The sequence below is a fragment of the Meriones unguiculatus genome, chromosome 8 (assembly GCF_030254825.1).
Source record: "Meriones unguiculatus strain TT.TT164.6M chromosome 8, Bangor_MerUng_6.1, whole genome shotgun sequence".
NCBI classification, from domain to species: domain Eukaryota; kingdom Metazoa; phylum Chordata; class Mammalia; order Rodentia; family Muridae; genus Meriones; species Meriones unguiculatus.
In genome coordinates, this window is record NC_083356.1 from 1,574,464 (window position 1) to 1,587,475 (window position 13,012).

General features: G+C 57.2%; 1 protein-coding gene across 1 annotated transcript; it reads left to right on the forward strand.

Annotated features, from left to right (window-relative positions):
* The first annotated feature begins 1,789 nt into the window (after positions 1-1,789).
* Positions 1,790-11,184, forward strand: Krt79 (keratin 79). The gene is made up of 9 exons (XM_021628422.2): positions 1,790-2,364; positions 4,016-4,233; positions 5,723-5,783; positions 5,892-5,987; positions 8,957-9,121; positions 9,282-9,407; positions 9,781-10,001; positions 10,448-10,482; positions 10,608-11,184. Exons 1-9 carry the CDS (start codon positions 1,900-1,902, stop codon positions 10,817-10,819), a joined length of 1,599 nt encoding a protein of 532 aa, XP_021484097.2. The 5' UTR covers positions 1,790-1,899; the 3' UTR covers positions 10,820-11,184.
* Positions 11,185-13,012: the final 1,828 nt, after the last annotated feature.

The following is a 13,012-nucleotide window of genomic DNA, read 5'->3' on the forward strand; positions in this document are numbered from 1 at the left end:
AGTGACTCACGGGCGATGACTGACATCATCTTCCTGCTAGACGCAGGACCACAACAGCAGCCCGGGGCTCGGCCCCACTCACAGCTATCTCTACTCCCACGCTGCCAGGCGGAGATAAGGGAGCCTGAGAAAGCGCCCTCAGCCTGGGGAAAGGAGACCAAGGTTGGAGACAATGGCTCAGTCTAAGGCCATAGCTTTCCCAAAGAACTTCCGTGGTGGGCCACGCTTAGAGCAGAAGAGACCGGGCTCAGGGAGGTTGAGAGTGGCCCAGAGGCACATGGCTCAGTGAGAATTTGCCTTCTGGCTGGCTCTCTCAGATGCCTGGTGTCCTAACTCCAGGCACAGAAGGCCATCTTTCTCAGGTGTGAAGGGGCTAGCTCTGAGCCTCTTCACGCCTGGTGGGAGCTAGGGTCAATGCTTCAAGTAAGTGGGGCTCACTCGAACCTCCCCACGGCCCCGGGAAAGACCCCACAGCTCCCTTTGTAGCCCAGAGGCCACCACGAACCTCAGCAAGGTCCTGTGCATGTCGGCCTGCCCCATGCTTGCCAGCAGCCCGTCTCGTTCTTTCCTCACCCCCCTCTTGCTGAATGGTGAGGAGGCGAGGCGGACTAGTCTCAAGGCCCTCTTCCGCTGTGAGTGAGCCCGCATCTGAAGTCTCTCCAGCGGCGGTCAGGCTGTGCTCGGTTCTAGAAGCCTGACTGGGAAGGCAGGGCCGACGCAATGTGACGAGGGGTGTCCCTGTTCTCCTGAACTGAGCACGTGGTCTCCCGGTGCAGAGGGAGAGAGGAGGATGATGGGAGTCCAGCATGAGCCGCTGGAGGCTTCTTGGATGTGTGCGCATCTTTAGTTATCTCCAAATGGCTGGGCTTTGCTGAGAAGGCTCACCAAGGAAGGGCTTAGTGGTGGTCCGGGTTTCCCCGCCTCCCTCAGGCTCCAGAGAGATAGCCGGGGTCCTAAGCCCAACACCCTGCCTGCTGGGATTCAGCATGTCTCCTCTTTCTTTCTTTCTTTCTTTCTTTCTTTCTTTCTTTCTTTCTTCTCTCTCTCTTTCTTTCTTTTTTCCTTTTTTTCTTTTTGCTTTGAGACAGGGCCTCATAGAACCCAGGCTGGCCTTGAACTTCTGATCCTCCTGCCTTCTCTGCAGTGCTGGGATTATAGGTGCATACCACCAGGCCTGGTTTGAGCTGAAGCCTTCCAACTCACATGACGTTCCCAGCCAGACCCGTGGCTGGGCAGGGACCCTCCTTTAGTCCTTGGACCCTCTGTGCCCACAGGGGTGTCTACCCAGCAGACACCTGCCAGTGTAGACAGAAGAGCGGCTGCCCCACCCTCACGCCATCACCTGTGCCCCCCACGCTGGACCTGCCAAGAAGCAGGAGGCCGTGGGCTGGGAGGGTGGGACTGGAGCAGGCCTGGGCACTCTCTACACAACCCATTGCCCAATGCACCTTCCCCTCGCCACCTGCACCTGGGCCCTGGGGCCTTGGCTTACCACAGGGCTCTGGGACAAACCCCACGAAACAGAGCCCCATTGACAGCAGGCCGTCAGGGCTGGGTAGGAGGAGACACTGGTGGTGAGGGTGCTGTGGGAGCCCTGTCATCCTGTTCCAAGAGAGGAGGGCTCACGGGTGGGGTAGGGTGGGGGTGGGGAGGGGGGGGGGTGGGGTGCTTCTCTGCTCTCCTGCCTCAGTGATGGCTGGGCGAGGCCCTCCCACATCCTGGGGGAGAGGGGTTCTTCCCAGGGCCACTGGGCCCCTCCCTCTCACCTGTGGTAATCACAGCAGGAGTGTGGAACCCAGGGCCAGCCCAGTTGGGAAAGGATAAAAGGCCGTGGCTGGGGCAGCGGCTCACTGAGCTTGCTCCCTCCTGCTCTCTGCGGCTCCCTCTCTAGCAACAGTCATGCGGTCCTCCTTGTCCAGGCAGACCTTCTCCACCAAAGGAGGCTTCAGCTCCAACTCAGCCAGCGGAGGGGGCGGGAGTCGGATGCGAACCAGCTACAGCTCCGTGACCATGTCCAGGGGCAGCGGCAGTGGAGGGGTCCGCTCTGGCCCCAGTTCCGGGGGCTTCGGCAGCCGGAGCCTCTATAACTTGGGAGGCAAGAGCGTCTCTGTCAGCGTGGCTGGCGGGGCGTCCGCCGGCCGGGCACTAGGAGGCTTTGGCGGTGGGGCCTACGTGGGCCTAGGGGCTGGCAGGCAGACATTTGGGCCCGTCTGCCCCCCCGGGGGCATCCAGGAAGTCACTGTCAACCAGAGCCTGCTGACACCTCTCAACGTGGAGATAGACCCCGAGATCCACCGGGTGCGCACCCAGGAGCGCGAACAGATCAAGACCCTTAACAACAAGTTCGCCTCCTTCATCGACAAGGTGGGCGGGGCTAAGCCGAGGCACTCGGGGTGGGGCGCAGGGGAGTGGGTGGGGGGCGGGAAGGTGGTGAGGGGTGGGAAGGGGTGGGGGCAGGGACCGGAAACTGGACCTCCAATGGGGGTGTGTGGTCTGGGCAAACGCAGTTTCTGCCATGTGCCCTGGTCAGGCGGGGTGGGGTGATCGTGGTCTCTGCCTGCCCCGTGGCTGGGGTTTCTTTGGTGCGTCCTTGGGCGGGAGCGGCCCAGCCCATCTGACTGTGTTGGGGCCTTTCCTGGAGGCAGCCTTACTTCATTTTTCAAACGTGTGTGGTACCGAGTGATCCTGTTAGGGAGGTGGCCTCTAATGACTTGATATTTTATAGCTGTGGGCAACCATTCATGGCTTAGGAATCCTCTAGCTTTTCCGGGGCTGGAGCCTTGGAACCTGTCTGTCCTCTCAAGTTGGGAAGCCTCAGGGTCAGAAGCAGCCAGAATATGGCGGACACCCTCATTGCCTCTCCTCTGGCTCCCTGTCCCAGCCAAGAAGTTCAGTCTGGGAGGGACAGTGAGGAGGCCGGCCACCACTGAATTTGGATATTACATTCTGGGGGTGTTCGGGGTCCTTGTCTCCCCGGGTGACTGGGATGGCTGTGGTGCCACCACCTAGCCTTTCTTGCTGCGTCTGTCAGCGGGTCAGGCTGAGGGGTAACTCCTTGGGTCCCTGATTGGACGTCTTAACACAGGGGCCCACCCCTTTCCTCACAGGCCACGTTGGGGGTTCCAAGAGGAGTCAGGGCTGGACACTTTGCCCACTCTTAGACAGGAAAATGAGGCTTAGAGTGGCCTGTGGCCTTCCCAGGGTCACAGGGTACAGGAAGGCAGAGGTATAACTAGGAAGTAGGGCTCCAACGTGCTCCTGCCATGGACTGGGCCTGCAGGGCAGCGGAGGTGGGGCCTGGAGGACCGCTGACACAGGGCCAGGCAGACTGGGCCCGAGCTTCTCACCTCTCCCCTGGTGACTTGTGGTTCTTACTGAGCTGCCGTGTGGGCGCTGGGAATTGAATCCGGATCCTCTGGAAGAGCAGCCACTGCTCTCAACTCCTAGTCGTCCATCTCCCCAGCCCTGTCTCTCCGACACCATTTATTTACTTACTTACTTTATTTTATTTACATACGTGTGTCTGTCTGTGAGGGCGTTGGACCCTCAGGAGCTAGAGTTACAGACAGTTGTGAGCTGCCATGTGGGTGCTGGGAATTGAACCACATATATGTTTTTAGAAGCAGGGTCTCTCTGTGTAGCCCTGGCTATCTTGAAACTTGCTCTGCTTTGCAGGCCAGGCTGGCCTTGAACTCAGAGATCCACCTGCCTCTGCCTCCTGAGTGCTGGGCCTAAAGGCGTGTGCCACCGCCGACAGGCCTCTCTGCTAGCTGTAACAGCTGGCTTTGATGCGGGATGGCTCTCACAAGCACCCTCCTCTCGCAGCTTTACCCAGGACGCGTGGGAAAGCGAGGCAGGGAACACAGCGAGCAGGTCAGGTGACCAGCACACACAGCACAGTGCTGGGACCGTCCTCTGAGCAGACTCCCTCCCAGTGAGATGTGAGAGATGCTGCATCCCCTGAGCGATGCTGGATGCTGTTCCCCAGGTGATGTCCACCTGTCCTCCCCCGCAGGTGCGCTTCCTGGAGCAGCAGAACAAGGTGCTGGAGACCAAGTGGACGCTGCTGCAGGAGCAGAGCCAGAATACAGGGGTCACCAGGAGCTTGGAGCCTTTCTTTGAGAATTACCTGAGCACCCTGAGGAGGCAGCTGGAAGCCAAGCAGAGCGAGCAGGGGCGGCTGGATATGGAGCTGAAGAGCGTGCAGGATACTCTGGAGGATTTCAAGAACAAGTGAGGGACAGGCTACCATAAGGGACAGAAATGACCGCCCCAGGAGAGCTACTTGGGCTGGGCCCGGGGCGTAGGCACGTTTGCTTGTGATTTTTAAATTAATTTATTTTTGTTTATTATTATTATTAGTCTTTTTGAGACAGGGTCTCACTCTTAGCCCAGGCTGGTCTTGAACTCTCAGTGACCCTCTCGCCTCAGTCTCAGGGATCACATGCGTGAATCCCCTCACTCGCTTTCGTAATTTTAAAGAGTCCTTTCCATAAGGTGGGGAGCTTTGTGCACTGAATCCCACACTCTTGTCATGCACTCAGCTCAGGAAGCCTCATTCTCTCGCTCTCTTCCTACCTCCTCCCTGCTTGTCTCTAAGCAAATCTACTCGTCTTGTCACTGTATCCATACATATTTTTACCAGGTCTATGTGAGGTACGCCCCTCCTGCGGACCTCTAGAACTGACTCGGGAACTAGAGGCCTGGGGCAGCCAGGGGCAGCTCATCATTATTATTGCGGCTCCTTTGATAAGCTGTAAGTTCGATAAGTTGTAAGCATGCTCGAGGCTATACAAACGACAACGCTATTTTTCTTCAGATAAACGTCTGAGGTACAGAAACATGCATCTCAGCTATTCTCAGGCACGCTTGTGTGGTTTCTCGAGTTTGCTGGCCTTCTAAATTCCTTTCTTGAGAAACAGCAACATCGGTTGCTCTTACGTCTGTGCCACAAATTTCTTCTAGCCTCACATAATCTTGATTCAAATGCCAACAAGTATATCTATACAGTTTTTGCCTAGCTAGGCCTGACAAGACTTACACAAAACGCCAAAATGATACATAAAATGTTCACAGCAGTAACTCCTCGTGGACTACATAGTTTGGAATTTTCAACTGCTCCACAGATTTCATAAATGTAGAGAAACGAGTGTTTGAATGGAGATTCAAGTGACCTTCCCACGACATGGTTGATGGTACATATTGACATATTGACGCTACACGATGAATTTGAGGCCAGCCTGGTTTTTGTAGATGTTCTAGGCTGGCTAGGGTGACATAGTGAGACACTTTAAAAAAAACAAACATTAAAGTGTAATTTTGAAATAACTTTTTATAACTTGACACTGGCAATTTCTAAACCCGAGTCTTAGCAGGAGAGGTTGGGGAGAACTGATTGCTTCAGGTGACAGATGCTGTTGAAAGTGGAGGCAGAGGTTAATCACTGTTGGCACCGCTGTTCAGGCTCTGATCCAAAGCGATGGCCTCCTGCCGTGTCATGATAGTGTGTGAGTTTTGTGCTTCTTTCTTCCAAAAGGGGAAGAAAGTGTTAAAACAATGGCACCACCCCAGCTTCTTCACTGGTTGATTGCATTAAAGTACTGCTTCCCAAAGATGTTTCTGAGTGGTGGTGGAAACCCATCAAGGCTTCCTGGGACCAGGAAAGCCCATGCCTAAAAGGCAGAACTGACCCGAGCTGGCCTGAGCCTTCCTTGTCTTACAGGTACGAGGATGAAATCAACAAACGCACGTCCTTGGAGAATGAATTTGTGGTGCTCAAGAAGGTGCGAGGTGGCTAAGCCGGGGGGGGGGGGTCCCCAGCTGCCAGGGGCCTGGGTGGATCTGGAGAGAGCTCCTGGGGTGTGAGTGCTCGGCTTGCTCTGTCTCCTCAGGATGTAGATGCTGCATACATGGGCAGAATGGATCTGCACGGCAGAGTGGACACACTGAGCCAGGAGATCGAGTTCCTCCAGCACCTCTATGAGATGGTGAGGAGACACGATTAGCTTAACGTTTGTGTTTGTTTCACCGGAGAGTCTCCCACGGAGGTGCGAACTTGCCAGCTTACTTAACTGGATGGGCAGGTCGTGGTAGCACAAGCCGTTGATCCTAACATTTGGAGGCAGGGGCAGATGGTGTGCTTTGAGGCCAGCCTGGTCTATGTGGATGTTGTAGGCCAGCCAGGGTGACAGCGAGACACTCTCAGAAGTAATTATTATTGTTTTGAGGGCTTCATGTAGCCACGTCTAGTCTCAAGCTTGCTGTATATCTGAGAATGAACTTTTGATCTTCCTGAGATGACTGAGATTACAGGTGATCACAGGTGTGCACCAGGGCTCCTGGTTCACGTGGTGTGATCACAGGTGTGAACCAGCACTCCCGTTTCACGTGGTGCCTGGGGTAGAGCCCAGGGCCTTGGCTTGCTAGGTAAGCACTCCACGAACTGAGTACATGCACAGTTCGTCCTGTTTGTGTCTTGGACAACACTTCCGTGTGAGTCATTGATGGAGGCGAAGGCAACCAAGGTCAAGAACAGAGCCCTGGGGTCTGCTCTGGTGACTTTCCTGCATGCCGTCATTTCACTGATCAAGTTCCTGTAAAGTAAATTCCTTCAACCAAGGTGGTTATGCCTGTGGTCCCAACACTTGGGAAGCTGAGGCAGGAGGACCGCGAGATCAAGGCCAACTCCCTTCACTCCGATGGGGTTACACAGATGCCTAGCGTTTCCATGGTTGCGTAGGATGCTAACTCATGCTTGCATAACAAACAGGCCTTCCTCTCTCTCGGGATTTCTGGAAAGGTGTGGTCAGCTGGCGTCCACTGTAGGGCTCTCTCCAAGTCTGTCTTGGGCTCCTCTCCTCTCTTTCCGGTTTGAAGACTGTTCTTTGTGATGTATCCAAGGCAGAGGGCGCGGTAGTTGAGTTGTCAGCTTCCGGGTCTTCTGCAGGCATCAGCCTGGTATTGCTTCCTGCGTTCCCTGCTTTTCTGGGCTTCTGCTCCCTTCCGTCTGGTTAGCCTGGTGGAACTCACCCTGAAGGACTCTGGGCGTTCCGAATTCCTCTTTGCTGGGAGTCACTGGTGGCCTCTCAGGAGTTCGGGCTTCCGTATCTGCCCTTAGGCTCCACTGTCCGGTCTAAGTGCTTCAGGTCAGGCTTTGCTCCATCCAAAGCATAGGGCTGGCTCTCCCGGCATCCCTTTCTTCTGCTTTACCTCGCTCACTTAACAAGCATTTACAGGGCTCCTCCCACATAACAATTAAGACAGTGTTCCTGCCCTTGGGGATGGTTCTTAAGTAAGGAAAGCCGTGTTGGGACCGGTGCCTAGGCACACAGGGAGGCTGTGGTGGGGGCCCTTCCGGAGGGCAGGAGCAGAGAGCGTCTGACGAGACAGCACTTGCAATGGACCTTAAGGGAGAGCTGGACTTTGGAAGTGGGCACAGTGAGGGCTCAGTGGGGCAGGGTCTTGGCATCTAACCTCACAGCGTCTGGAGTGGCGGGAAGCTGCCAAGTTGGGCATTGAGAAGGTGAGAGAATTAGGTGAAGGAGAAGAAAGGGAAGGAAGCCGTGGACCATGCTGGGGGATTACTTCCTGTCAAAGGCTTCATCATCCATCAGAGTCCCCTTGAGGGAAAGAGGAGGACCAGACCAGTGGTTCTTTGACCAGTCATGGTGGCCAACGCGGCCCTCAGGATTCACTTCCACACTCTGGTTTTGGCCATCACCTCTGGATGATGACCTTAAATCCTTGTTCCCCAACTTCCACCACTCCCCTTTCTCACGCTTTTGGTGACCCACTTCTCCCCACCCTCTCGCTTAGGACGTAGCCAGCATCCCACAGTCCCAGGTATGGCTCTGTCGCTGGCTCTACCTCTTCCTTGGCTCTTTTTGGTCTGAGTCATTTCAGGTTCTGAGGTCAGGCTCTCAAAGGTTTAAAAAGGGCTCTCCTTACTGCTTTCTGATTTGGGACAGGTGGCTTAATCTCTGTGTGGAACTGGAAAAAAAGTTTTCCTGAATCCTAACTCATCATGCTTGCTGAGTGGCCACGCTGGTGCCTGGACCACAGTAGCTACTCAGGAAGTGAAGGGTGTTGCTGCCGCTCTGTCTGCCATGGCCCCCCACCCTGGGCTGTGGGGGTGAGAGAATTGCTAGGCATAGAGAGAGCATGGAAGGAATTTTTGTATTTCTTTTTCAAGACAGAGACTCATACTGAAGTCCAGACTGCTCTGAAACTTACTAGTTAGCCCAGGCCGGTCTCACATTTCAGCACTCAGACTGCACCGAGTACAGGCAGGAGCTCGGCAGGTGTTGTGTTTGGAGAGTCTCTGAGGAGGTGACTTGGCAGCTGGGGCTGAGGGCAGTCTGGTAGCAGCTCGGGGAGCCAGGGGATGACAGAGGCCGAGCCCTCTGGGAGCCAGGGTCCTTGTGACCCAGCGAGTGGTCACAGACCCTCAATGTCCTGTTTCCTTCACATCAGCTTCTGGTCACCAACACATCTTTTAAGAAGGTGGTGACCCTGAAACACGAGGAGGGCTTGGGGACATTGCAGCCTGGTGCAGTGATTGTCGGAGGCCGCCCGGCTCTGTCACTGTCTGGTTCCAGCATCTCCCCCTTTCCTCTTGTACCTGGCACTCTGGTATGGAGTCTCTGTCCTTCCAAGCCTCTCTCCTCCCTTGTCGTCAGAGTCGCTATGGATGGTAAAGCAAATGGGCTGCTCTGAGCACACCACCTGCCCTGTGGGCACAGAGGTCGCCTCCAGGTCAGGAGGGAGAAGGACAGGGTGACTGCCTGTCTTTTGGAGGATGTGAGGATCACAGAACCCAGTGACTGCTAGCACAGAGCCAGGGCGGCACAGGGCAGGAAGGCCCCCTCCCTCCCCATCCACGTGAAGGTCCTATTCCCCATCCCTTGCTTCTGCCTAAGGCGTAGGGCTCTGGTGGCAGCTGCTCCTGTTTCCCCAGGAGCTGAGCCAAGTGCAGGTCAACGTGTCTGACACCAACGTGGTCCTGTCCATGGACAACAACCGCAGCCTGGACCTGGACAGCATCATCGCCGAGGTGAAGGCGCAGTACGAGCTGATCGCCCAGAGAAGCCGGGCTGAGGCTGAGTCCTGGTACCAGACCAAGGTGCGCAATGACAGGCTGGGGTGTGCGGGCGGGCAGGTGGACCTCCCTCTCTGGAGAGGCCTGGCCCGCTGTGCCCTCAGGGCCCTGGGACGGGGCTTCCAGCAGAGGGTGGGCTCTGAGGCCAACAGCCGTCCAGCACTGACACATTTTCAAACTCCAGTACGAAGAGCTGCAGGTCACAGCCGGGAAGCACGGGGACAGCCTTCGAGACACCAAAAATGAGATTGCAGAGCTCACCCGCACCATCCAGAGGCTGCAGGGCGAGGTGGACGCAGCCAAGAAGCAGGTGGGCCTGGGGTCAGCCTGAAGACCACCCACCCACCTCCGGGGTGTCAGCTGGGGGTGCGGTAGAGGGTTCTAGGACGGGAGTCTAAGCAGGTTCGGCCACACCGCGAGGCTCCTGCAGACAGAGCAAGGCAGGAGCCTGGCCGGAAAGACCTATTCACCTTACTACTCCCAACCCGCGGTGGATCTGCAGGCGGGACTGAGATTATATTTCCGTGTTTCCTCGGTGCTTCTATTAAATCCCCTTTCAGTTACAGCGTCTCCTTCTGTTTTCCCCACTTTGGTTGGGTCGGGTGTGGGGCTCCCAGCGTGAGAGCAAAGGGGTGAAGGGGCCGAGCCTGGAAGGTTCTCCCAGCCCTTTCTCCCGTGGGTAGTGCCAGCAGCTGCATACAGCCATCGCGGAAGCTGAGCAGCGAGGGGAGATGGCGCTCAAGGACGCGAAGAAGAAGCTTGGAGACCTCGACACAGCCCTGCACCAGGCCAAGGAGGACCTGGCGCGGCTGCTGCGCGACTACCAGGCGCTCATGAACGTCAAGCTGGCGCTGGACGTGGAGATCGCCACCTACAGGAAGCTGCTGGAGAGCGAGGAGAGCCGGTGGGCGCCCCTCTGCGCACTGGGAGGCCTGTGGGTGGGACAGAGGGCGGCGGTCGCCTAGGGGCCTCCTCCTCGCTCCTGCCCTTCACCTCCGGGGTGTACTGACCATCCAGAACTCTTGGGGTGTCCCGGCTCAGCTGCAAGGCTTGCTTAGCGGGGTCGGGCAGAGGCTCTGTCCTTAGGCACAGAGTGCGGTCAGTTGTCCCTACAGGAGGCAGGGGGAGAGGGGAGGCTTCAACGCGTCCCGCAGGACGGCCTGGCTTTTAGGCTTTGCTGGGAGGCCTTGCTTGAGTCCCGGGTTGTCCCAAACTCTTACTACCCATGTCTCTGGGTCTTGTCCTCAGGCCCTGGCACCTAGCGGGGGTGTGGGGGTGAAGGCAGAGGGAGGCAACGTTTTCACGTGGGTTTCCAGATTGCTGACCTCTCCGGGCCTTTGTTTCCCCTAGGATGTCTGGAGAGTGTCCCAGCGCAGTGAGCATCTGTAAGTATCCGCCCCGCCCCGTTCCTCCCGTGCCTCCGGTCATCTAGCCCTTCGCCGTTCCCCGGGCTCCTCCGTGGCCCCTTCCTGGCTGGACGCTCTACTAAGCCGGAGCCTTTGCTTTGCAGCGGTGACCGGCAACTCTACCTCGGTGTGCGCAGGCGCAGGCGGCGCGGCTGGCTTCTCCAGCGGCCTCTCTCTGGGCGGGGCTGGCGGGGCCAGCAAGGGAGGGTTCAGTGCCAGCGTGAGCTACGGCGCTGCCAAGGGCGGGCAGGTCGCCGGGGGAACCTCCATCCTGCGGAAGACCACCACGGTCAAGAGCTCTAGCCGGAGATACTAGCAGCCGGTCCCCCGCCGACCACGCCTTCTCAGGGCGCAGAGGCGCGAATCCGTGGAGCACACTTCACACATGTTTTGCATTTGGGAAAGGGCTCAGGGTTCCGCAGCTTTTCTCCTTGGTTCTGCAGTGGAATGGGAGGGAGGTTAGGGTCGCCGGTTGGTTGACCTGGGGGTGAGCTGACTGTTTAGAGGAGGTAGGCTGTCCCTTTCTGCTCTCACCTCAGCAGATCCGCGCTGAGTTCAGGGCAAGGGGGAGGAGGAGACCCCGGGCTGCAGTGAGGCCGCCAGACCTCCAACCTCCTCATCCGGGTCTCCTCACGGCCTAGCCCCCGCCTGTGCCTGTGATGTCTCTCAATAAACAGCAACTACAGCAAACTGCTCGTGGCTCCCGTCTGTCTCCCTGGGGACCGTGGACGTGCAGGCCTGGCGGCACTCAGGTGCTGTCCTCAGACTCCTTCACTCCTGCCTTCCCGACCGGTGGACTTCCTTAGAGCTCCATTTGCCACTATTAGCTATGCGAACCTGGGCATGAGTCCTGGTTTCCAAGCCTAGCTTCTTCCCCACCATTCCCCTCCCCTCTCCCCCTCCTCCTCCCTCCCTTTCCCTCCCTTCTTCCCCCTCCTCTCCCCTCTCCCCTCACCCCTCCTGTCCCCTCTCTTCCTCTCCCCTTTCCCCCTGCCCTCCCCTCTCCTCCCCTCTTTCCTGTCCCCTTCCCTCCTTCCTTTCCCCTCCCCTCTCCTTTCCTTCTCTCTTCTCCTTCTCCTTCTCCTTCTCCTTCTCCTTCTCCTTCTCCTTCTCCTTCTCCTTCTCCTTCTCCTCCTCCTTCTCCCTTCCCTCCTCTGGACCTCAGGTGATTTCTCCGCTATCCCCCACATCTGGCCACCAAACACCAAAACACATTTAATTGGATTGTGTGTTTGTAGATATGATTAATTGGCTTCAGGATTCAACAGGGACAGGGGCTCTCCATATTCCAACTTAGGCAGTTGGGTTGGCTAAGGGGTTGGCTCACACCTTCCCTGGAGAGCCAGATGGGCAGCTGGGGCTTTGATCTCAGCCTGTCCCTTCCGGCTGAAGTTCTCTCCTCCTTTCTTCCTGTCTCTCCTCGCCTGTCACTTTCTTTCCTCCTCAGCTCCCTGCATCTCCTCGGCAGCCTGGACCCCAGTCCTCATTGGCATGCTATTTCTTCCCGGTCTTGCCCTCAGCCTGAGCTCAGTCAGAGTCTCACCCCTGCCTGACTGCGCTCCCCAGAGGACTCAGGAAGGGGGATGCCAAGGCTGGGGACACAGGCAGAAATTCTGGGGACTCAGTGCTCTGACTTGGCACACAGCACTCCCCTACACCCACAGTGCCATTCTGCCTCGTCTCCAGCGGCTCCACACGCACTTGCAGACTTTTAGGAATGGGATCGTGGGCACTGGGATTCTGAGAGGCTAGCCCAGCCCCTTAAACAGCTGTGATATATGCACTGTTAACAAGCCCCTTTCCAGATGAGGACGGCAAAGCACAGGGTGGTTAAGTAACCTTTTGGGGCCACACAGCTGCATGTAGAATGCTTCCCGGGGTCCAGGCCTGTCACTGGCTTGTCACCCACAGAGAAAAAGAAGTCCCTAGGCGGTCAGTCTAAACCCTTATGTAGGAGAGAAAGCAGGCTGCTGGTACTAGGGGGAACGGGAGGGGACACACGTGCCTGGAAGCCACGGCAAGTTAACAGCAGAGTCAAAAACAGCTTCTTCCAAGGTAAACACGGGGCTAGAGGCCGAGAGATCCACTTTTGCCCAGTTTGTCACCAGGCTCCGAAGTGACTCTGTGGACCCAGAGTCTTCCCACATGGCGCCCAAGGCTTCAGGGGGTGGGGACCGAGGCCAGTGCCAGGGCAGGGCTGGTATGCTTTCTCTCTCTGTTGCCTGAGAGCTTCAGCAAGAGCGTGCTGGCAGTGGAAAGCGTGGAAAGCCCCTGCTGGCACATGCCAGGGGCAGGAGACTGAGCGAGCTGATCCGTGGCCCTTCCTGGCTGCTTCCTCCCAGCTCCCTGGGCCTCCTGAAGCATCTCGGAGCCCTCTGTTGGCTCGGGCTCCCTCAGAGTGACTCAGACCATGGGGCAATCAAGGTTAGGTGACCCAGTGGGGCCGCAGCACCCACCCAGCCAGGGAGGGCAGCAGGCTTTCCCACACTGCTCCCCAGGTCAGGGCTGA

Bases quoted from the DNA above. Each gene is read 5' to 3' on its own strand.
- Krt79 (XM_021628422.2), top strand. From the start codon at position 1,900: ATGCGGTCCTCCTTGTCCAGGCAGACCTTCTCCACCAAAGGAGGCTTC. The intron at 4,234-5,722 runs GTGAGGGACAGG...CTTGTCTTACAG, and splicing joins CTGGAGGATTTCAAGAACAA to GTACGAGGATGAAATCAACA. The intron at 10,483-10,607 runs GTAAGTATCCGC...TTTGCTTTGCAG, and splicing joins TCCCAGCGCAGTGAGCATCT to CGGTGACCGGCAACTCTACC.